We start from the raw sequence: 22,359 nt of genomic DNA on the forward strand, positions 1-22,359 counted from the left end.
GAAAAATTCACTCCATTTTTAATTGAAAAAAGATAAAATCAGCATTTATAGAAATTCAAATTTACAATTATTGAAATATAATATTGAAATTTACAATTGCATTTCTCTCAGTGTATACATCTAGCAACTAAATTGAATTTGGCAAACCTTTGTCTTTAGATTGGACGAAAACAAATTAGACATTTATTTATTAGCAAAATTTACACACAAATTGTCACACAGCATACAAAGACGTCTTACCGTGTGCTACCTGTAGCAAAATAGTTTTTCTCTTCTCTCTCTCTCTCTGTCTCACTTTCTCTCTTCATGCGCTATGCTCTAATCTCCCTATGCTTATTAGTTTCTCTCATTAAAGTTAACGGTCGCATGTCTCACATTTAGCACAACCGTCAAAATACGAGCTTAACAACTATCAAATTTTGTGTACAAAAAAACCTCTTCCGCTTCCATAGTTCCTTCTCTTTTTAAAACAGTTTGTGGATTGAAAATAACGGAGTTTTCTAGTTTTGCGTTGCCTCTGGCACGGCATCGAGGGAGCTGGTGCCGCCGTTTACGGGCGCCACGGCGGAACTGTTTAGGGGCGGTCGATTGTTGCGTTTCCGCTTGCCGCCTCGACGACTGCCCTCGCGTCGCTCTCCACTCTGTTTGCTGTTGTCCTCGCCATTGTCTTTGCTGCAGCCTTGACCCGCCGCCGAGGAGGATGCGGAGGAGTTGGAGCCCTGGCCATTGTGACGTTGCTGCTGCTGATTGTTGCTGCTATTGCTGCTGCCGTTGTGGGCCCGCGATTGCATCTTGGCAGGCTTGGGGCGATATGGTGAGGCGGCTGCCTGTGGCATCGGTTGCAGGATGTTGCCCACCGCCTTGGTGCGTCCCTCGCGGAACACCAAACGCTGGCCGGCCCGTATGTACTCCGGCTGCTTGATGAACCGGAACTTCACGCGCGCCTTGTCGCCGGTGCGCAGGCAATCGCAGGACATGCGCACAATCGAAGCCGTCTGGCGTATGCTCCCGCAGTGCACCATCGCCTGGTAGCGGGCGGAGATCGTTGTCGGATGATGCAGCACAAGGATTTCGCCTTCGAATTCCCAGCATGCCTGCGGCTTTAGCTCTGGCGCCACCATGACCATGCCCTTGCGCAAATACGTTCGTTTGATCTTCTTCAGCGCAAAGCTCGCCGTCTGCCCACATCGCACACGCTCCACATTCATCCGTTTGCGATGGATGCTCTTGATCGTGATGGGCACAAAGGTGCCCACAGCATTCGGCCCTAGCATTAGATTATCGTTTAGCTTTATGGTGCCCTGCAGACAGGTGCCGGAGACGACGGTGCCGACGCCTGGCACCGAGTACACATCGTCGATCTGGAACTCTGCCGGCAGATTCTCAGAGCCGGCCATGCGTGTGCTCAGCAGATTGAGAAACATTTTCAGCAGATCCAGATTATCGCCGTTCACATTCGACACCTGAAAGATGGGACAGAGGCGTTCGCTGACGAAATTCGTGGCACTCAGCACCACATCGTCCTGGCTGCGCACCACAACCGGCACCTTGCGGCACCCCTGCGACTTGAGCATCTTGAAGAGCAGCTTCATGTTGTCCTGCAGCACATTGGGCGGGCACATATCGATCTTGGTGACCACCACGAAGACGGGCACGGCCAAGGCCAATGCGAGACCCAAATGCTCCTTGGTCATGCCAATGATGCCAGCATTAGCACCGATCTGCAGAACATAACAGTCAGTTACATAAGTATATATACACGTAAAGGCTTTCCAATTACCATCAGCATGCCAAAGTCGGGCGCATGACCCGTCATGCCAAACACTGTCGTCTTCAGGTATCGCTCGTGCCCCGCCAGATCAATGAACGTAATCACCTTCGAGGACTTCTCGCAGATCTTCACCCAATCCAGATGGCCATGATCTGGTTTATTCACCACATTACCGACGCCATCGAAGCCGAGTATATCGTTGCCCACCGAGCTGGTGCGTCCGCTTTCGATTTCATGCTTATGCCGGAAGAGACGTTGTCTCGCATGGCCACGTCCATTGTCCAGCTCACCGTGCGTTAGAACGCCCAATAACGTGGACTTGCCGGCGTCCACATTGCCAACAACAGCCACGCTAGAAGAGAAATAGATAACATCAGATTTGTATAATTGTAGAATTAGTTAAGCATCGGGTCTTACCGTATCTCCATAAAGTCAGTTGTATCGATATGCTTGCGTATGAGCACCTGCGCCGTTTTGCCCTTCTCCACATTCCGCTCGCGCAGCACCACGAGATCAGCATCTATAGCCGTGGCCAGCTGCCGCAGCGTGCGCATCGAAGCCTCAAACTGCTCCACAGTCAGTCCACTGTCCCGGCCATCTATAGAGGGAGTTGATGCACATTATTAGAATATATACATATATATGATTATTTATTTTTTATTTCTTTAATGTATATATTGTTTTTATACGAAGACATTTTTGGATCACTGTATATTTATATGTATGTATTTTGAGCAAGCAAGCAAAGCTCTCAATCCCGGTAGGAGTTCTTGTTCTCTCTTTCGCACTCTCCAGGAGCCTGGGACAAAAGTCCACAATCCTACATGCGTGCGTGTGAGCGAGATGACTCCTGGCTCTCAAATTTATATTTGCACTTCGCCATTTACTCTTCTTCTTCACCTTCCGCCTGTATTTTTTTAGTTCTACTTACCCTCGCCCACGCCGATTTCGTAGATGGTCTCGCCGCAGCTATCAGAGATGCGATCGAGTAAACGCCGCTTGAGCAGCTCCAGCTGCTCCTCATTGGGCGCCACGAGCACATCCTTGCCCCGTATGCTGGAGTAGTCGATGCTTAGCTGCTGCAGCTGTTGTGTGGGCACCCCGTCCACGGTAAAGATATTGCTGCGTGCGCTTTTAATGCCCACGCCCACATTTAGGGGCAGCGCTGGTGCGTTCTGTATATTGTTCATGATTGGGTGTCTAACTAAGCTGGGTTACGCTCTATATCCTTGGAATCATTGCCTGACTGTGTGTGTATATGTGTGTATGTACGTGCAAGTTATTTCTGCAAGAAAAACCGAAAATAAATTCAATTTAGAATTTGTTTACCACAAAGCTGTTATTAGTTATTTTTAATGTCATCCTAACCTATCCCACGCCCATTTGCCTTGCTGAGTTATACAGTGGTTATACGTGCGCCGTGTTTGCATTTCACTTGGGTAATGAGAGAAAACAATGTAAGAAGCGTCACTTTTATACGAAATGCTGACGAAACTCATTCAGTGAGTGACGCAATAGAGTAGAGAGCATAGTGGATCTTAGTTGCTTGAGTGGGAGGGAGAGATCGCGAGGAAGTTTGCATAGCGGTGAGAAAAAAGAGTGCAACTACATGTTGCTGCGAAAGTCCCTCCAAAAGGAGAATGTACATAAAAATTATTGCATCAGTTTCAAGAAATTGAGAGACCTAGTTGAGGCGCATGAATTTTCGTACTTAGGCGAAATAACCGCTGCAGCAAAACATTCTAGTAAAGCGGCAACAGTTGAGGCGAGAGGGTGAGAGTTTCACTCAAATACGAAATAGCCGTTAGTATAAGCGCTGCAGACACAGCGACGCCAACAACATTGCCAGAGAACAAGCGAGCTAAGCAGCAACAGCAGCTGGGGACAGTTGACAAACAGCTGTTCTCGCATAAAGATGACTAGCCATTGGAGCTAGAGGCACATGTACGGACGTGCGCGTGTGTGTATTTCTCTCAATGTGTGTATGTTTGGCAAAGCATAAGACGCTGTTTGTTTATTTTGGTTCTCTTTCGCTGCTAGTTTATGTAAGCGATTTTTGTTGACGTACACAAATGAAAAAGCTCAAACATTGTTTTTGCACTTTTGTTTGCCGTTTCTAATTTTTTTGCGGTGCACCTATCAAAAATGCGAAAACAATTTATTTATAGCGCCCACACGTACGAATGTAGATACATTATGACAAAGTCAAAACAACAATTAATTCCTGCGCCTTTTCTTTTGTTGTGCTTTCTGGTATTTGTTTTGTGCCATTGAATAACAAACTGTAGATCAGCTGAGGGGAAATATATGTATGCAGATGAATATTGGATGCATCTGAAAATCATCCAAATTGCCATTAAAAAGTGAAAGGGTTGTTTCATTTTTTTGTTGATTCCACAAACTCCTGTTGCGGGCTTTTGGGCTCCTGCATGAACCCCCGCCAAGTTTTTCTTCGTCCTTTTACAGTTACTTACAGTTCATGCAGCACTTTGTCGTATTTGCTGTTGCGTTTGTACTTTGCACTATGCACATTGAATTTGGATAAAAGTGCACTAATATTACATTAAAGAGTACATAATTAGTACATTGACTACGAATTGTTTTTCGTCTGTCCAAGCCACGTACGATTTTGTAGCGTTGCCAGTGCGCCAAAATACGCAGTGGCAATACGACACGGAACTTATCGATAGCAAGTCAATTGCAATCGACTATCGTTATCTAACCTGACCGCAAAGTTTTAAATTAACAAAAGGGGAAGTGGTTAATATTATAAAAACCACAACGCATGAGAGATTAATATAAATTAACATTACTTTGATTCGCTTTTAGCTAGCTTGTGATTAATTTTGTTGTTGTTGCTGCTACGTTTTGTTTATATAGCATTGGCCCTATTTGATAAGCATTCTTCATTACTGGAACCTTCAGAATAATTTTATACATATATCATGTATTTTGTAATTAAATGAACATAGTTATGATTCACGGCGAATTTAAATGAGAACACAAGTTTTGCTCGCACACACACACACACAGTTTGTATGTATATATACAAGTGCGCATATACATTTTTCACCTTTGCCTTTTTCGCTCACTTTATTATGTTGTTATATATATATTTTCCTGATAAGTTGCAATCATTTGCCAATTGTATACTTGAAGTTTCCATTAGTATTTGCAGCGACGTAATTGTCATTTAACTTGAGCGATTTTAGAATTCGAAGATCTTTAAACTTCCAAACAGCTGTGCACAGCGAGCGAAATGCCAAAAATTTCAATGTCAACAAGTTTTTTTTCTTGTCTGCCGTGTGCTGATTCTTCTGCTTCTTCTCGCTACCGGTCAAGCCATTCGCACCTTCTCGCTCTCCAGTACGAAAGGCGTTGCTAGGCATAATCGTATGGCACACACACACGCACACACTCGGAGTCAAACATTGATGTAAATATACGTGCAAGTGTGTGTGTGCTCGTATCGCCGGCATAACATGAGTTATGCAAGCCAGAAATAAATGTCTTACAAAATGAATGTGTTTTATTTTTACAGTTCTTTTTTAATATATATGTATATGTATGATAGTCTAAAAAAATAGTTTACAAATTATAAAAACGTTTTTAACAATTTTGGTACAATTTTTATCGTGTTGCATCATTCGTAGTGATTTAATCCAAAAACATTACATGCGAATTGGTGTGTGTGTCAGAGTATGTATGTGTGAATATGGTAGGGCGGGCAGCTGAAGTTGTCTGGCTTTGTTCTTTAAATACATATGTATGTACATATCATATGTAATAAAGCTCAGCTAATTAGGGGTGGGTGGGGGAAAACATAATGCTAATGCTAAAAATATATTTAACATGCTTTCCTTCCTATTCGGTTGCTGCTCCCGCGCACACAACTGGCAATGACTTCTCTGGAGTGTTTTCTTTTTGTCGTCTTCGTCCATCACTTCGCATATGCATTCATTCACAATATAAGTCTGTGTGAGTGTATATGTGGAAAAACTGTAAAACTATGGATTTGTATATGTACACACATATATTATGAATTTATATATAGACACATATGTATATACATATGTATGTAGTTTGTGGGTGGCAAAACAAGAGACTGCGGCGGCATATTAATGTGAGGGGAAACGGACATGCTTTCATTTTTTTTCTTTAGTGGAAACGGGCTTGTTTTTTGTGTAGTGGAAACGTGCTTTAATCGCTTTGCAAATACATTTTTGTTGTACATTTTTAGTTGTTGTTGTTACTGCTACGGCGCGCTTCCAACTATAACTAATTTATTTAGTTGTTTTTATAATTTTTTTTGTTGTTTAAGTTTTGAAAATACCCTTAATATATTAATATAATTATTATATTTTATGTGTTCTGTTCTCAGCGCTCACTTGGGATGCCTTTATTTGTTGTATAGTAATTTTTTGTTTTCTTTGTGTGTGTATAAGGTCTGGGTGTGTGTGTATGTATGTGTGTAGCATGACCCCCATTTGAAAAGAAGTAGTTGTAATTGTCGTCCACTTGCTTCTACTTCTGTTCGTATGTATGTGTGTGTTTTTCGTTTTTAATGCGTTCGTGTGTGTGTGTTGTGTAGGTTGATTGGCTGGGTTTAGGCAGACGCCGCAACTTCACCAGATTTCTTGGCTGCATCAGCCGTAGCGGTACCAGCAATGGCTACCTCCTCAAAGTTCTCAACCAGATCGGGCACATCATCGTCGCCGGCATCCGCCGATGCACCAGCACCAACACCAGCCGCACCAGCGCCAGCCGCATTGCTCTTGCTGGCAATCTCAGAGGCAATCTTCTTCAGCTGATTGATGTCCTGGGGACCCAATTGCGTGAGAATGCCGGGCAACATCTCAGAGATCGTCTTATTCTCGCCATGGCCGGTAATGGCGAACGTGTTGGTTGGTAGCGATGCCTGCGCCTTTGGGTTGTTGAAGTGGATGACGGTTCCATCGTTTTTGATAATATTCACTTCCTCAATGCCGGGTATGGTATTGACCGATAGCTTTTTCAACGATGACTGCAACTTCTTGTCATCAGTGGCCGGGGTCGAGTGCACAATCTTCTTCTTGCGACGTGGGGTACCCTTGCCGCCAATGCGCACCTGCGCCTGCAACTTCTTCAGCTTCTCTGGATTCATTTCTGTAAGAGACACACACAAGGCAGAGCGCGCGCACAAATTACACACAATCGCCCAAAGAAAATGTTGCACAAGTTTAGTTTTTTGGGGAAAATTTTTGTTGTAGAGTTTGTAATGTTATGAAATATACTGTTGAAATTACTTTGATATTACTATAATTTAGCACAGAGCTTAGCCCGAAAAACACGTGCGCCCAGTTGTACTCAAATGTCAAAAAGAAATCGCCATGATAAAAATGGCAAAGCAGTATGTATAAGTGTGTAGTACTGTTAACAAACACTAAACTCGGTGTTTCATATCGATGAAATGTTATTAACTCCATAGAAATGGCTAAGCGCTTATTGTGTAGGCTTCAAAAATACACAAAAAATATATTTCAATTTATAGTGAAAAGAAACCAGTAAATTTTCTTAATTAAAATCGTGATTTTTGCAGTTTTCTTTGCCCACCAGCTATCGATAGGCAATCAGCTGTTTTCGTGGCTACTAAACACAGCGCGCCAATTAAGTGTTGGCTAGTGCTGCAGCGGTGCTGGGTGTTTTAACGCACGGCTACGCTCTTAGGCTACAAGAGTTAAGATTAGTAATCGCATTTCTCATAGATAAGATAACACAAATTAACGAGTTGATTTAATTCAACGTTCTAACCAAGTACGCAATCACGGTGTGTGCATATACTAAGCTTCGAAATCCTTCACGTGTGTGGAATTTAGTGTCCAAACGCCCGTCTGAAAGTCAACAATAGAAATTAACTGCAACAAGTGGAAGAGTTTATAAATTATTAACCAGAAATTCAATTTGACAAACAAAAATAAAACCGCCTGTGTTGCGTGCACCACGATAAGGCCTTAAACGTAAGTTTGACATGCATTGAATATATAAAATTTTGCAATTTATTGCCGTTCGCCAATTGCAGTGGATTGGGATAGTGATTTTGATAGCTTTGACGATTTCGCCATGGATTTCTGGGGGATTTTCATGTTTTTCCTGTTAACGTTCCTCATAATGAGCTGTTGCGGCTACTGCTGTACGACCAAACGTCGAGGCACTGTGCTCTCAAGTAAGTACATGGATTTTCCCTTATTCAAATTAATAATCTCGGTGGTGTATTGACATGACTCACGCATACAGAAACAGAGTAGCACACAGACATATAGTATTTATTCTAGGCATATGATGTGCGCTGCCTTTGATATAACTTCTATGATTCATCATATTTTCATTAAGCCGTTGCACGTAACTCTACAAATCTTTTTTTTTTTTTTCAATTCGCTTTTATTGACGTCTGTTTGAGTAAGTTTTAAATACCATTTTTTTCAACTCGTTTTGCACAGTTAGTTTTTTGTTGTTTTGCGCACTTTCTTTGACCGGCTCATTCGTAAACAAACACAAGTTTGTGATTTTTTATCTGATTTAAATCAATATTGGGAAATCTCAGTATATTTATCTATGTATATTTATATATGTATATATATGGTATTTTATATTTATATACATACATATATTTATATTGTCTGCAAGCCAATGAGTAATATCGTTTTAATTATTATGTTATATCTTATCAAAAAAGCTTTAATGTGACTTTCAATGTGTCGCCTGACAACGCGTTTTGTTATAGGTTTATGTTTGTTTATAGTTTCTCTATAATTATTATTAAATTTTAAATATATTTATATTTCTTTTGACTATATATTTAAAACAATATAAAAGAGATAATGAAAAAAAATATGTATTTAAAAATTAAAATAAAAAAATGCTAATTAACGAAACTATAATAAATTTATTTATTTATTTTTTAATTGAGGAGCTATAATTATTGTTTTTTAAATGTGATACTAAAATCTTCCTTAATATTTTTTTTAATTATTAAAATTTCGAATTAAAATGTATTTATAAATGTGATCATAAAATAATGATTTAATGATGAACTAGCTATTAAAATATACGTACAGCCCTGATATATGTTATGTATGTCAGTTCTAAAATATTTCCCCAAACACAATTGCCATTGAACTAGAAAACCCTTTTCAAAGTGTTCGCATATGAATTAATTATTATTTCCTATGCTTAAAAACGTGTAGGGTATTATCAATAAATATGTATATATATATACATAATATATACATATATCTATAAATATAACATACATACATATATGTACATATGTATATATATTTTGCGACTATAGATAAATTAAAATTGAATAGAATATGTGGGAATCGAATGCGTATGTAAAACATTATTCAGTGCAGGTTGAACTTGCAAAGCTGATTGAATAGAGTTTTTTTACCTGAAGTTATTCGAGCTTGTGTGCTGCTCACTATGGTTTATATATATTGCGGAGTTTGGATACCCATTGTGGTTGTCTTCTGTGTTTTTATGATTATTATTATACTGCGCATAATACGATCGCGTCGTAATCGAGTACAGGCAGCTACAGTGATCTCTGGCGGTAAGCGAATAGACAAGAGTAAAGAGGTTTTAAGAATAAGTCGTGGGTTCCAATCTAATCACTCGAAACGATAAGGAGTATAATATAATAATAATAATTATATTTATAAATTTTTGTTTCTTTTCGATGGTCATTTATTGAAATTTCGAATATTCTTCATAATCGTGGAGATTTGCGTATTTTATTTTGAATTACTTTCGACATAGATTGTTTTCATAGATTCTTTGACTGACGTCAGTTCGTTGATGAAGCATAAAGATCTTGACAAATCAGTGTCTGTTGTCAAATATCAAATATTAAATTCAAGATATGACTACAAATTCTTATATTACCCACATATAAATAATATATATATTTTATATAGTTAATCAGTAGCTCAGGTCGATCATCTTTTCCTATTCCAATTAGCATTATATTAAAACATTCTAGAAGCTCTGAAAACAAATAGGGTTTCCCTATAGGTATATAAATATGTATGTAGTAAATAAATCATACCAGATCCTTAAGCCTGCATATGTATTTTAAGGTCATACTCATTATATATGTAACATTGATATATTCAACACTTATCGCCTGACTTCTATTTGACTTTCAATGTCTTCCCTGAAGTTGTGGGAATGTCCCATTTAATTTGCGATTCTCTAATTGCTAAAATGATGTACTTATGTTGATCATGCTTGACGTCAGTAGACTTTCTGCGGTAATCCATATAAATTTCGATTATCGCCAGCGATACGAGATGGTCAAGGTCTCAAAGCAGATACTATTACGGGATTCCTATTGGCTGAATGAAGCTTTGGTTAAGAAATTAAATGAAGTTCCACATAAAAATAATATTAATAGTTATCATAATCAGCATGATCATCATCATCATCGTCATCATCATGAACATTAGCCGATCCATTGACGCAAAACCCTGTTGTAAATTCTCTCAGTCCACTTTAGTATTTTATTGGATTTCAAAAGGTTCCTTAATCAATTTCTATTCATTCATACTTTGGTAAAGGGTATTCTCATTTTGTTGTGGAGTGTGTGAGCATATATGTGGGGAATAAGTAATAGAATAATATATAGCAGAATTTCTATTGATCTACTATATCATAGACTTTGTCATATACTCGCTATAGAAATATTAGCTCAAACATGAATTTTATGAGAGGTTTGTTTACCGGGAGTTACTTTAATAAAATCTTTCATTTCTAAATTTTTATTTAAATTGTAGTAAAAGTCTATCATATTTATAAATATATACCATGGTCGGGTTGCTGTATAAAAAAACCTTTGTTTTTATTTTTTCAAGATTATATATTAATATCCAGCTACCTTTATATATATATATACTTTTTTTTTTAATATATTTTTTTTTAAATATTTTTTTTTAAATATATTTTTTTAAATATATTTTTTTAAATATATTTTTTTTAAATATATTTTTTTTAAATATGTTTTTTTTAAATATATTTTTTTAAATATATTTTTTTATATATATTTTTATTTAAATATATTTTTATTTAAATATATATATTTTTTTAAATACATATATTTTTTTAGATATATATATTTTTTTAAATATATATATTTTTAAATCTATATTTTTTTTTTAAATATATATATATATATATATATTTAATTATAAATATTTTATATATATTTATATTATAAATATTTATTTTTATTTTGTATTTGTCACATTTTCTATATATATAACTCGGAAATTCTCTAATTTAGCTTTTATAGCTCCGATCAATTTTAGGGTATTTAATCTTCGGATTATCAAGAGATTCTTCTTGTTCTCCTTTTTGGTTTTTGTTTTTTGTTTTTGTTTTTTTTTTTGTTATTGTTTATTATAATATAATAACCGTGACGTCGCCAGCGTCTACTTGGTTGGCCGTATCTTATCTGATAAACGCGTCTCTTGTGGTCGCTGTTGCTTCAAGCCAAGTTAACGCAACGATTGCTTTCAAATAAGCCATAAATACGCACAATGGCATTACTTAGCGAGCAGCTTTAAAGAAATGCACAACGCATAGAGCCCGAAACAAAAAGTGAAGAACAATTTAAACAATTTGAATTGAAAAGATTTTAAAAAGAATATTAATAACAATAAACATAATTATAATACTTAATTATATGTGTAAAGCAATATTAAAATGGTGCACGAACCCACCGATTTGGACTTGGAAATCTCAACAATAGTCCTGATCTGTCTATTTGTCATTGTCCTTGTGTGTATTCTAACCGTTATAATCAGGAGCTGTGTGCACAAGCGAAGAAAACGAAACGGCTATTCAGTAGACAACTGTTAGTGTTTAGTTAACTTGAATAGAAACATTAAGTGTGTAGCTGTCTCTCTCTCTCTATATATATATATGCATATAAAATATATAATACAACATAATAATGCAAGTTTTGTTCTAGTCATTATATATATTTGTGAATGATTATAAATATACTTACGCAAGTTTTGTTTTTCAAGAAAAAAGAAATACAAAATAAAACTGTGAAAATTATAAAAGTGCAAAATCATTTTGTTTCAATTTAAATACAATTGTAATAATTAACAATTTTGCCACATCCAACACATGCTCAAAGCTTTCTGGTATACAGAATTAAGATATAAATAAAAAAAGAAAAATCTTAAATGTCGAATATTAGTTGAACTAATTAGAGCTTGAAGCTAATTATATATGTAATAAGATAATTAGGAATTTAGATGTAAACAATAAACATTTCAATTAATATTTTACAATTTAAGTTCTTATATTTTTTTCTGTATATTTATTTAACATATTTTATTACGTTCTAAGAGTTCCGTTGCCTGTTTATGTGCTCGAAGGGTTCTAGGGATCTCGCAGTCTCAACTAGAGATTTCCTACTTGTTTCTGATTGGTCTTTTTTTCTAAGATAAGAATTTGCACAAAATATTCGCAGCTTGGTTTATGTCGATCTCTAAGAAATTTAGTTACAATTGTTGTGTTGTGCTTTCAAGTGCTCTGAAAATGTCGGACGACGAATATGCCCGTATTGGGAGCATTATTATTTTATTGATTATAATGTGTTGCTTGCGTTTAGGCCTAAGACTTGCAATAAATTCAATATGTGATTCTCTATTTAAGCCACGTTCAAGTGATGAAGATGATGAAGATTCACTATTGACATGTAAATATATATAAGTATATATATATATCATACATAAATGTTTGATATATAATATTTTCTATGCACGGTTTACTATCGAATTATTTATTAATAAATATCCTCGATCATTATATTAATTCTCTGCTAAGTGTTTGTTCCGCTGATCATTTGATTATTTTTTACCATAGAAGAAAAACTCAGACTTAGTAGAATTTCTGCATAGTTGTGAGATTTCATTCAACATATATATATATTTTTATATATTTAAATAAAAAATTATTTGCTCAATTATAAATATGATTTCTCTCTTCTGTTGCTCTCGCATAGAGTATCTGTTAGTCGAAGCGACTTCTTTGATTTGTACAGCTTTTGATTTATTTACGGCTATAAATTTGTGATTATTTACGTCTATAGTTAATGCTTGCACAAGTCTTCAGTTGTTTATCTGTGCAAATAATGAGCACAATTCGTAGCTGATTAAATTCGAAGGTGATTTCACAGCGCATTTCCCTGCAGCTGACGCTGACAAGTATTTCTTCAACTGACAGTTGAACAAGTGCGACAAGATGGTATCTAAAAATATATATGCATATTTGTGTCTATATGTATATATCTATATATAATATATGTATAGTTGGAAGAGAGTGCAACAGGTCCTTTGTTAACACTTTACATTGCATTGTTTCCTATCAGCAATTGCTTTTCTTTTATCCATTCCCATTTCCATTCCCTTTTCCATTCCCTTTTCCATTCCCATTTCCATTCTCCCCCTGAGTTTGTTGGGTTCATGCCATGGCATTTCTTGGGCCCCAAATCATTTTCATTTGTGATTTCGTTGTGCACTGTGCGTGTATCCTAGATAATGAGATTTGCTCGAGTTTAGTATGGATTGGCTAGCCTTTCTGCCGTTGGCCGTGCTAATTATTATTGCCACGCTTGTGGTCGCAACTATTTATTTCATTCGTTGCTGCTTTGTGGCCAAAATGTATGTTCAGCTCTTTCGACAGGCCGGTGAGTAGTGCCAGAGCTGAGCCACTTTATTAAAAATAAGTAAATAGTTATAAAAAAATAAAAATAAAAAATAAATGTGTATAGTAAATGCCTTTATTTAAGTTATTAAAATTTAAATAAATATGTATATTAAAAGCCAAGCTCTATGTTGAAAACTCGAAAGCTAAAATGCTCCTTAATTTAAATTTTTAATTTGCAGAAAAAATATATCAAAATATTAAATAATTTTACAAGCAATTTTTACATAAATTCTCGTCAATAATCTTCTACAATGAGTCATTTGTCGGGGGAAATTCCTTCACTTACAGCTACAGGTTTTACATTTGAATAGTTATACAATAGATATCACTCGTTTAAGCTTGATTGCAATCAGATCTTGTCGCAGTTGTCATCGTTCGTTCATGCTAGTCGGTAGAATTTTGTGTTTGGAGAATGGAAACTTCTTTCAATGAAGATACACTCACTCCATATGGAATATCGATAGCTATTGTAATCATTGTTCTCCTCTTAAATTGTGCAATATGTATATCCTGCATAGTGGATTGTTGTAAAAGCAAACCTGAAACGGAAGCAGCTGATGTCGTCATTGCTAATTGTAAATAAATATTAATCACATTTCATCTTATGTGAATTCTTAACATTGTGAAGTTATATAGAAAAAAATGAAAATGCAATCATATAGTATACTAATTCAAACTTTTAACGTATGCTGCGAATCATCACCTCGTTCTGGGAATTCCAATTGTCTCTAGATTCTAGATTCTAGATTCTAGATTCTAGATTTAATAGTAAATTTAGTTGAAATTGTTGTATCCTGCTTAAAAGTGCTTAAACCCTTAAAAATGGCAGTGGTCTGCTTCTGCTTGTAACATATACTTTTGGGAACACTATTATACTTTGATTTCGGATATATAAACGATGACTGAAGCTCTTGAAATTGGATGAAAATCTTGTTTTCTTATATTAAATTAATACTACCTTCAATCAGGAATTCATTTATTATACACGAATATCATTTACTTAAAATTTGTATTGCTTCCACTCATTTTAATTCGTTAAAAGTTTTATGTGTATACACGAGAGAGTCTGTTCTGATTGGTCTTTTTTTCTGAGATAAGAATTTGCACAAAATATTCACAGCTTGGTTTATGTCGATCTCTAAGAAATTTAGTTACAATTGTTGTGTTGTGCTTTAAAGTGCTCTGAAAATGTCGGACGACGAATTTGCCCGTATTTCGATAATTATTGTTTGAACGGTTATATTGGCTTGCTTGAGCTTATGCATAAGACTTATAATAAATTCAATATGTGATTCTCTATTCAAGCCATGTTCAAGTGATGAAGATGATGAAGATTCACTATTGACATGTAAATATATATAAGAATATATACATATCATACATAAATGTTTGACATATAATATTTTCTATGCACGATTTAGTATCGAATTTTTAATTAATAAATATCCTCGATCATTATATTAATACTCTGCTAAGTGTTTGTTTCACTGATCATTTGAATTTTTACATTATGATATATATTTTACTATAGAAGAAATACTCTTTCGGCATAGTTGTGAGATTTTATTCAATGTAGGGAATAATAAAATAATAATTTTTTTCTTATCGATATGCAGCGGATGTGTGTGGAAACTGTGAAAGAAACTAGCGCTGATAGCAGCGTATGAGAGCAGTTTTGTTGGTCTTATTGTTATATTCAGAAATATATGATATAACGAATTTATATATTATGCGAAATTTATTTATTTTTTTCTATTTTCATTAAACATTTTTTTGTATTATTATTATTATTATACAAATTTGCTAAGCTATTCAAACCTGGGTTATCGATTCTATCGATCTCTATTATATAGTATATATACTTCATTTCGAATGATATTTAAACTTAATATCGAATCATAAATACTTAAAAACTTAATATCATATATAAATACTTAAATACTTACTTATAAGTAAAATCGAAATTAGTATTGCTTAACCAGGACTTTGCTATAAAATGTTTATAAATATCTCAAGCATTGTTTGGTCATTAGTCATAAATTGGAAATCTCTCTCTCTCTCTATATACCACAATATATAATGTATTCACTATATTCTGCTTTAAAGTAAGAAATCATTTAGTCTCTGAGTTCCTTTTACTGTGCTCAGTTCCTCTCGATGTCGCTTGGTACAGCAAATATCGGGTTAAACGTTTTGTTTGCCCATACGATTATTCTTATTGGAATTCTACTATGCTATTGTATAAAACTTGGTTACGATTACTGTAAAAGAAATTATAATGCTACTCTGTTCAAAATGCAAAGTGAGTAAATAAAATTCGATAAATATTTAAAAATTTATTCCAGAATAAGCATTGCTTAAGCAACCATTTTTATAAGCAAAAGGCGTATCATATATATATCTAAATCTTTGATATAAACCTTCATTTAACTATATAAGAATTTTATATAGTTCTTTATTGAGAGCTTATAAATAATTATGCATCATATTTAACCACACATATAAGTATAAATATATAATTTGCAATCTATACATTGCTGTAAATCTTTCCACTCTGGAGCTGCTTTAGTCTTCGTTTTGCTTTAAGAGTGTTCAGTTCGTCTATGTGATATGTTTGATACAAAAACCCCATTATTTTACGCAATTATTGGCAGTATTATAATAGTTCTTATTATTACAATTATGGCTTATAAAGCAAGAGCGTGTTGCAATAACTGTAGAAGAGACGATGCTGTTACGCATTTTGAAATCGATGATGGTGAAAGGGATTCGGAAATTTGCTATGATGAATATGAAAGTTAGTATATAATATAGAATGTGAGAATATTTTAATTAATTTTCTGTCTATAAATATTCCAATTACTTTTTGATTGATTTATTAGAAAAATTTTGCTGATATTTTTTCTATATCTGATCTTAGCCATGAATTAGAGATTACAATCTATTTCCCAATTAGATATTCAAGTGTGCTAAGGTTTTCGGCCCGAAAGCTTTTGGCCTAAAGCAATTTCGATTATTTGTTTGTCTCTTGTAAATATAAGAATAATTAATTACTTCATATGCTTGTACAGTTGAGTAGGCTGGCCTAGCTAATCATACTTATGACGCCATCTAATGAAATGGACTCTATTAATAGACATTCATATACATATCTAAACATATGCCAATTGTAGCTTTTATTTCATGGTGATACGAGTTCGATTTAGGCTTTCATCATGAATGCAAGTATTTTGGACTTTGCATATTGGTCATTTGCGACCGAACGAATGAATTTTAATTGGGAATATGTGATCAAGGAATTGGTTGCATTGAGTGTTCTAACTGTTTTGGTTGGCGTCTATGCCTGGTTTATTGAAAACGATGTCTACGACTATCCACTATTGAAAAAGCAACAGAAAGTGCAATCCATACAAACTTTTAGTCAATAAAGTGCAAAACAAAGATCTAATAATATTTATTAATAATATTATAATTGAATTTTAAAATAATGAGCACGTAAGTGAAAAGAGAAAAGCTTTTGGATTTATTTTGATTGGAATATAATTGGTTTGTGAAGACATGCGGTAGTCGCCATTAAGTATACTTGTTTCTGTTTCATTCCCATGTTTGTATCCGCACGATCTCGTAAACTACAAGACCTGAGCACTTCAAATTTTAAATATATATCTCTGTATATTATAGGAAGTACAAGATAAAAATATTATTTAAGAATTACTCCAATTTCCTTACTATGGTACATAATTGATATTATAATTTGATAAAAACCTTGTTACAATATATTAAACTTCCTGTTTAATCTTCTTGGCTGAATGGTTCGGATGTTTGATTAAATTTAAATTGGAAATTAATTAAGAAACCCCAGATAAAACACGGATGCAGCACCCAAATGGATTTATTCCCATTTTACAACTAAGTCAAACACAAATATCTCACTCTTGATTCCCCCCTTCATCTCAATAGGTCACTCAATTATATTAAAAGCTCTCAAAATGTTAATTCCTTCTAAATAGTGCTTCATAATATTAATGAACCCATTTGCATACGTCCATACCATACAATTTAGCTGAAAGCTCATGAAATATATGGATTAGTTTTAGAGCAGAGTTAGCGAATTTCAGTTATTTCCGAACTGTCAAACAACATGCAGAACTTTACGCTGGATTATGCTGAAAACACTCAGTCAAGCCACTTATCATTCGTGGTGGCCATATGCAAAGTGCTTTTTAGGATGCTGTTATATTTTTTTGTGATTTGCACCGTTGGCTATGTGGCGCATCATAAACGTAAACAGCGACGCGTTAAAACTGTGAATGATTTGAGTAAGTTCTCTTTTTATTGGGTTTTTAAAACTTTCTTTGAAATCATTCAGTTAAGATGAACGAGAAATAATTTTAGAACAGTGGTCTTTAAAATCTCAAATCTCTTGTTGCTATAGGTTCTGAGATCAACGTTTAAATATTTATGTATTCTACACTACAAAAAATCTTAAAAAAAATAGCCGAAATGTTTGCTTTATGTTTCACTTTAATATGTCTTACGAAATATCTTCCTTTTCTATTAGATCACTAAAAATATATACGAGACATATTTATTAAATATTTGCATTATGCAACAAACAAAATCGAAGACGAAACTAAAAATGAACATGAGCTGCAAACCTTTCGAGCTGTGTAGATATCTTTACGACTTGTTTAGATTGCCCTTATAATATATTCCGGCATTGGCGAACTAGCAATTCATGGCATGACTTTTGCATTCTGTTATCGCGCTATGATGAGGCTCTGGCGTTTAGTTAGTCTCTCCAAGTTGGTCGTCTTGTGCGTAGCGCTAGTTTAATTTTTTTTTTGTTGTCATGGATATGTCAAGCATTTATTGGATATTATTTTTTACACTCTCCATATTTTTTTTGTCATCGTGCGCAGTGTTCCTAACGCGCGGACGCAATGGACGAGCGCAGCTCATGAAGGGCGCAGGTGTGTTCAAAGTGACGTAGTGGTTTCTCTATATATATATATATATATATATATATATATATATATATATATATATGTGTGTGTGTGATTCATAACTGTACGTAAGCGGATTACATGTGCAAAACTAAGAGATATTATTTTGGTACTTTTTTTCACTGCTTTTTTGTTTCTTATTTTTTTTTTTTTGTCATTGTTTATCAGTTACATTGATAAGGAGCTTAATTTTTAATAGCCAAACAAATGGTTAAAAAATTTTTTTTAGATTAAAAAAAAAAACAAATCATTTTGTATTGTAAAATATTAAGTCTTTGAACTACCTAGCTCTGTTTTTTTATTTTATTTTTTATTTTATTTTTATTATTTTTTTGGTTGGTTCACAATATATTTTTCACACTCTTTTTTCTATGCAGATTATAGAAAACTTTTGTGGCCAAACGTTGCTATGCTCACATCATCACCATCTTCATCATTAGTTATGTCATCTATGATGGTTTTCCATATTTCAATAATTTCATAAAAAACGAAATAGAATTAATAGAGTATTCATTGCGTTACGTGGGTAAACCCCCGCCCCGCCCAAATTGACGGCCTTATCAACAAATTGGCAATTTGTCATAACTGTTAAGTGATATATGTGTATATATATATTTGCTGTCCCGAGTCATAACAATTTAGGCCATATAAAGTTTAGTTCACTTTTTCCCTTTGTTGTCTGTGCTTCAACGATCTCTGACTGAATGGAGGGCTATGTTATTGGCATAATTGTATTTTGCATTGCAGTACTAGTGCAAACTTCCTGCTGTGTAGCTGCCATACTAACCAAAAGATATAGACAAAATAAAGTCCTTAACTCAGGTAAAATCTTCTAATTAAATTGAGCTATTTCGACACTTGCGCTATGAGTAATTAAGTGGATTTTTTATTGTAACAACTTTTACTGGACTTGTTCTGTTTGAAGAGCTATGCTCTCTTGGGTGTGATCGTAGCTCTCTATCTGTGTGCTCGTCTATAAAAAAGGGGAATACACTTTCCCCATAAAGTGTTTTACTTATTTACTAGTGCTCTTCAGATTCAGTTTTCTGAGTGCTCGCAAACACTTGAATAACTTGTGATATCAATTAGTTAGATTGATCGACTAAGAGCTGTGCACTAACCAAATTAAAGTATATATAAAGAAAATATTCATTAAAATAAATATAAAATATACATAACATCGAAAAACAAAAAAAAAAAAATAAAAAAAAATAAAAAAAATAAATAAAAAAATTATAAAAAAATTAAATTTATTAAAAAAAATAATAATAAAAACAATTAAATAAAAAACAAAAGGATAAAAACAATTTTTTTTTTTAATTAATAAAATAAATTAATAAAAATAATTTAAAAAGTTAACATGTATAAAATTATTATAGTTGTTAAATACTTATAAAAAATAAGATCAATAAAAATAAAAATTTAATAAAATATGCAAATATATACAAAATATATACAACAAAATATTTAATATTTTTAAATAAATATATATACAAATACAAAGCCAATGCTATTTATAATTAAAATTAAAATTAAATATAACCTTTATTATAATATAATATATCTTGACACAATTATTTTAAAAATGTTGCTGAATTACTTTAACTTCTATTAGCTTAATATAACCACTAGAATTAAGGTTAATTAAGGGGTATCAAGATAATATACTTCTTATCAATCTATAAATATGAGCGTTCCGAGTATTTTGATCCGATTCAGTCAACAGTTACCATTGTGTGACCGAAGAGAACGTTTGTCGGCTGTCAGAATGTCGTCTGGAATGATAATTGGTTTTAGTATTGGATTTATTATCTTTGTGATTATCTCAGTGATTATGTATTCGAAACGACGAGCACAAAATGCCACAAATACTGGCTATCTGTTAAGCGAACGCGCTGGTAAAAATATTTGCATACGAATTACTAAATAATAACCTAAGTCCCAATTACTTATCAGCTTATCAAATGAACAACTTAATTAGTTGAAATTGAATTAGATTTTAATATCAATTTCGTGGTTTTTTCTTTGCAGCACCCGTTGTAGTCACATCGGCCACGCACACAGCCCCTGGCGGCTATCCCGTTACACAGATACCAGCCACAACATATCAACCGAACGCCTACGGAACACCCTATCCCGCCCAGACCGCAGGGTAAGCGCACATATGGCAAACGTCCTAATGTCAGTTAATGCTTTAGCCACGTTTCTTCTCTACCCTTGCAGCAATGTGACCGTGCAGATGCCCATGGGCATGCCCATGCCAGGGGGACAGCCAGCAATGCCAGCGTAAATACACTTACACCTACACTTAACCGCAAGCACATCGACCACATCTAACTGTTTATGTTTAATTGCAGAATGCCACCGCAAATGGGAACAGCAGGAGCTTATCCGCCGACGATGCCACCGGGCGGTGGTGCTGTCAACATGAATCCACCGTCATATGACATGGCCATGGCTAATCCGGGACCGAGTGTTGTGCCCGGCACCTATGAGAAGCAAATGCCCTACAATCCCAACTATGCACAATAGGCATTGTGCGGCCCTCAACTCATCTATCTGGACAATTGCGAATCGTCGATTCCTTTAATATGATTTAGTTTTGTTTATCCTATTGCGATCATTTCCATATATATACGCTTTAGCATTGCTTTCAATGATTAGCTATAGTTCTATATATATATTCTATATTCTATATAAAATTTGAATATTACCAAAGTGTCGCGCCATCGATTTGTTATTCGTATTATATGTATGTATTCGATACCAATTCACTAATCATTGTGATGTAAATACGTTAATAAGTGCAACTTAATTTTAATTTATACGTTATAAGACAAAAAAAAAAAAAAAGGCGATGATAAAATAATATACTTAAAAAGCCATAAAAGAAAAAAAAATACATAAATCAATTTTTTAAAATAAATTAATGAAATGCACATTATGCAAACAGTTTTTTTTTGCATATTTTCGTGTACTTTCATTGCAATACAAATTGTGTTGAATGTTTTTATATATTTCTTTTATATTTATATAAGAGAATGTGAAATTTGAATGTGTGAAGGGAAGACATAAGTATTAAATATTTTTATTTAATGTAAATTAGAATGATAGATGTATGATAGATATATATAGATATATGTTCTTGCTTAAATATGTTAAACTATCTATTTATATATTAAAAATGTATTGGATTTGATTGATAAATAACATTAGCTTATTTATGGCAAATAAATCACTCGTAGAATCACATGCTAAATTGAACAGAATAAGGTAGTTTGATAGATATGTTATATAAGATCGATAGATAAATAGATTTCCAATTAAATATGTTATAAATAGGAATTCAATTATGTTTTTGGATTTTAATGATACTTTTTAATATGGAGATTGTATAAAATATCATAGGAATTACTTTATAATAATAGATAAATCAAAACATTGTCTGTCTGATTGCTTTTCTGAATTTTCATATATAGTTAAATATAATTTATGCATGTATGAGAATCAAGAACACATTTGCTAACTCATAAGATATATATCTTATCAGTATACTTACACATACCCTATCAATAATTAGTTGATTAGGCTTGAGTCTGTCAATGTGTATGTTTATCTTTCGTTAATTATTTCGTTTGTCTCTCTTCTCTTTTTTTTCCATATTTGATTATCTATGTCATCAAATAATTTATCACTCATATATCATATCAATTTCTGAACACTTCTAAATAATGCAAACTCTATAAAGACAAAGTCTAGAGCAAAGCTAAAATTATTTGTCAACTGCCGTTAAAGATTTAGTACATTATATTATATGTA

General features: G+C 33.9%; 3 protein-coding genes across 11 annotated transcripts; 1 reads left to right on the forward strand and 2 right to left on the reverse strand.

Annotated features, from left to right (window-relative positions):
* Positions 1–148: 148 nt before the first annotated feature.
* Positions 149–5,201, reverse strand: GTPBP1 (GTP-binding protein 1). 3 transcript variants are annotated; one of them, XM_089262436.1, is made up of 5 exons: positions 4,864–5,201; positions 2,703–3,056; positions 2,189–2,369; positions 1,781–2,123; positions 149–1,721 (listed from the first exon to the last, which is right to left on the reverse strand). In XM_089262436.1, exons 2-5 carry the CDS (start codon positions 2,959–2,961, stop codon positions 501–503), a joined length of 2,004 nt encoding a protein of 667 aa, XP_089118562.1. In that variant the 5' UTR covers positions 2,962–3,056; positions 4,864–5,201; the 3' UTR covers positions 149–500. The 3 variants fall into 3 exon arrangements, with proteins under 3 accessions (XP_089118562.1, XP_017959952.1, XP_089118561.1); XM_018104463.3 differs by lacking the exon at positions 4,864–5,201 and adding an exon at positions 4,246–4,470; XM_089262435.1 differs by lacking the exon at positions 4,864–5,201 and adding an exon at positions 3,140–3,308.
* Positions 5,202–5,944: 743 nt separating this feature from the next.
* Positions 5,945–7,213, reverse strand: bic (bicaudal). Of its 2 annotated transcripts, none has more exons than XM_018104478.2 (2): positions 7,057–7,213; positions 5,945–6,916 (listed from the first exon to the last, which is right to left on the reverse strand). In XM_018104478.2, exon 2 carries the CDS (start codon positions 6,912–6,914, stop codon positions 6,378–6,380), a length of 537 nt encoding a protein of 178 aa, XP_017959967.1. In that variant the 5' UTR covers positions 6,915–6,916; positions 7,057–7,213; the 3' UTR covers positions 5,945–6,377. The 2 variants fall into 2 exon arrangements, with proteins under 2 accessions (XP_017959967.1, XP_089118563.1); XM_089262437.1 differs by having other exon boundaries at positions 7,068–7,192.
* Positions 7,214–7,419: 206 nt separating this feature from the next.
* LOC108653738 (uncharacterized) lies at positions 7,420–21,535 on the forward strand. Of its 6 annotated transcripts, XM_018104482.3 has the most exons (5): positions 7,420–7,767; positions 7,830–7,973; positions 20,572–20,692; positions 20,764–20,826; positions 20,898–21,535. In XM_018104482.3, exons 2-5 carry the CDS (start codon positions 7,871–7,873, stop codon positions 21,070–21,072), a joined length of 462 nt encoding a protein of 153 aa, XP_017959971.1. In that variant the 5' UTR covers positions 7,420–7,767; positions 7,830–7,870; the 3' UTR covers positions 21,073–21,535. The 6 variants fall into 6 exon arrangements, with proteins under 6 accessions (XP_017959971.1, XP_030238334.1, XP_030238337.1 ...); XM_030382474.2 differs by lacking the exons at positions 7,420–7,767; positions 7,830–7,973 and adding an exon at positions 9,188–9,365; XM_030382477.2 differs by lacking the exons at positions 7,420–7,767; positions 7,830–7,973 and adding an exon at positions 13,472–13,514.
* Positions 21,536–22,359: the final 824 nt, after the last annotated feature.

This window comes from Drosophila navojoa, chromosome 5 (genome assembly GCF_054131105.1).
Source record: "Drosophila navojoa isolate 15081-1374.11 chromosome 5, UAZ_NAV_1.0, whole genome shotgun sequence".
NCBI lineage: Eukaryota > Metazoa > Arthropoda > Insecta > Diptera > Drosophilidae > Drosophila > Drosophila navojoa.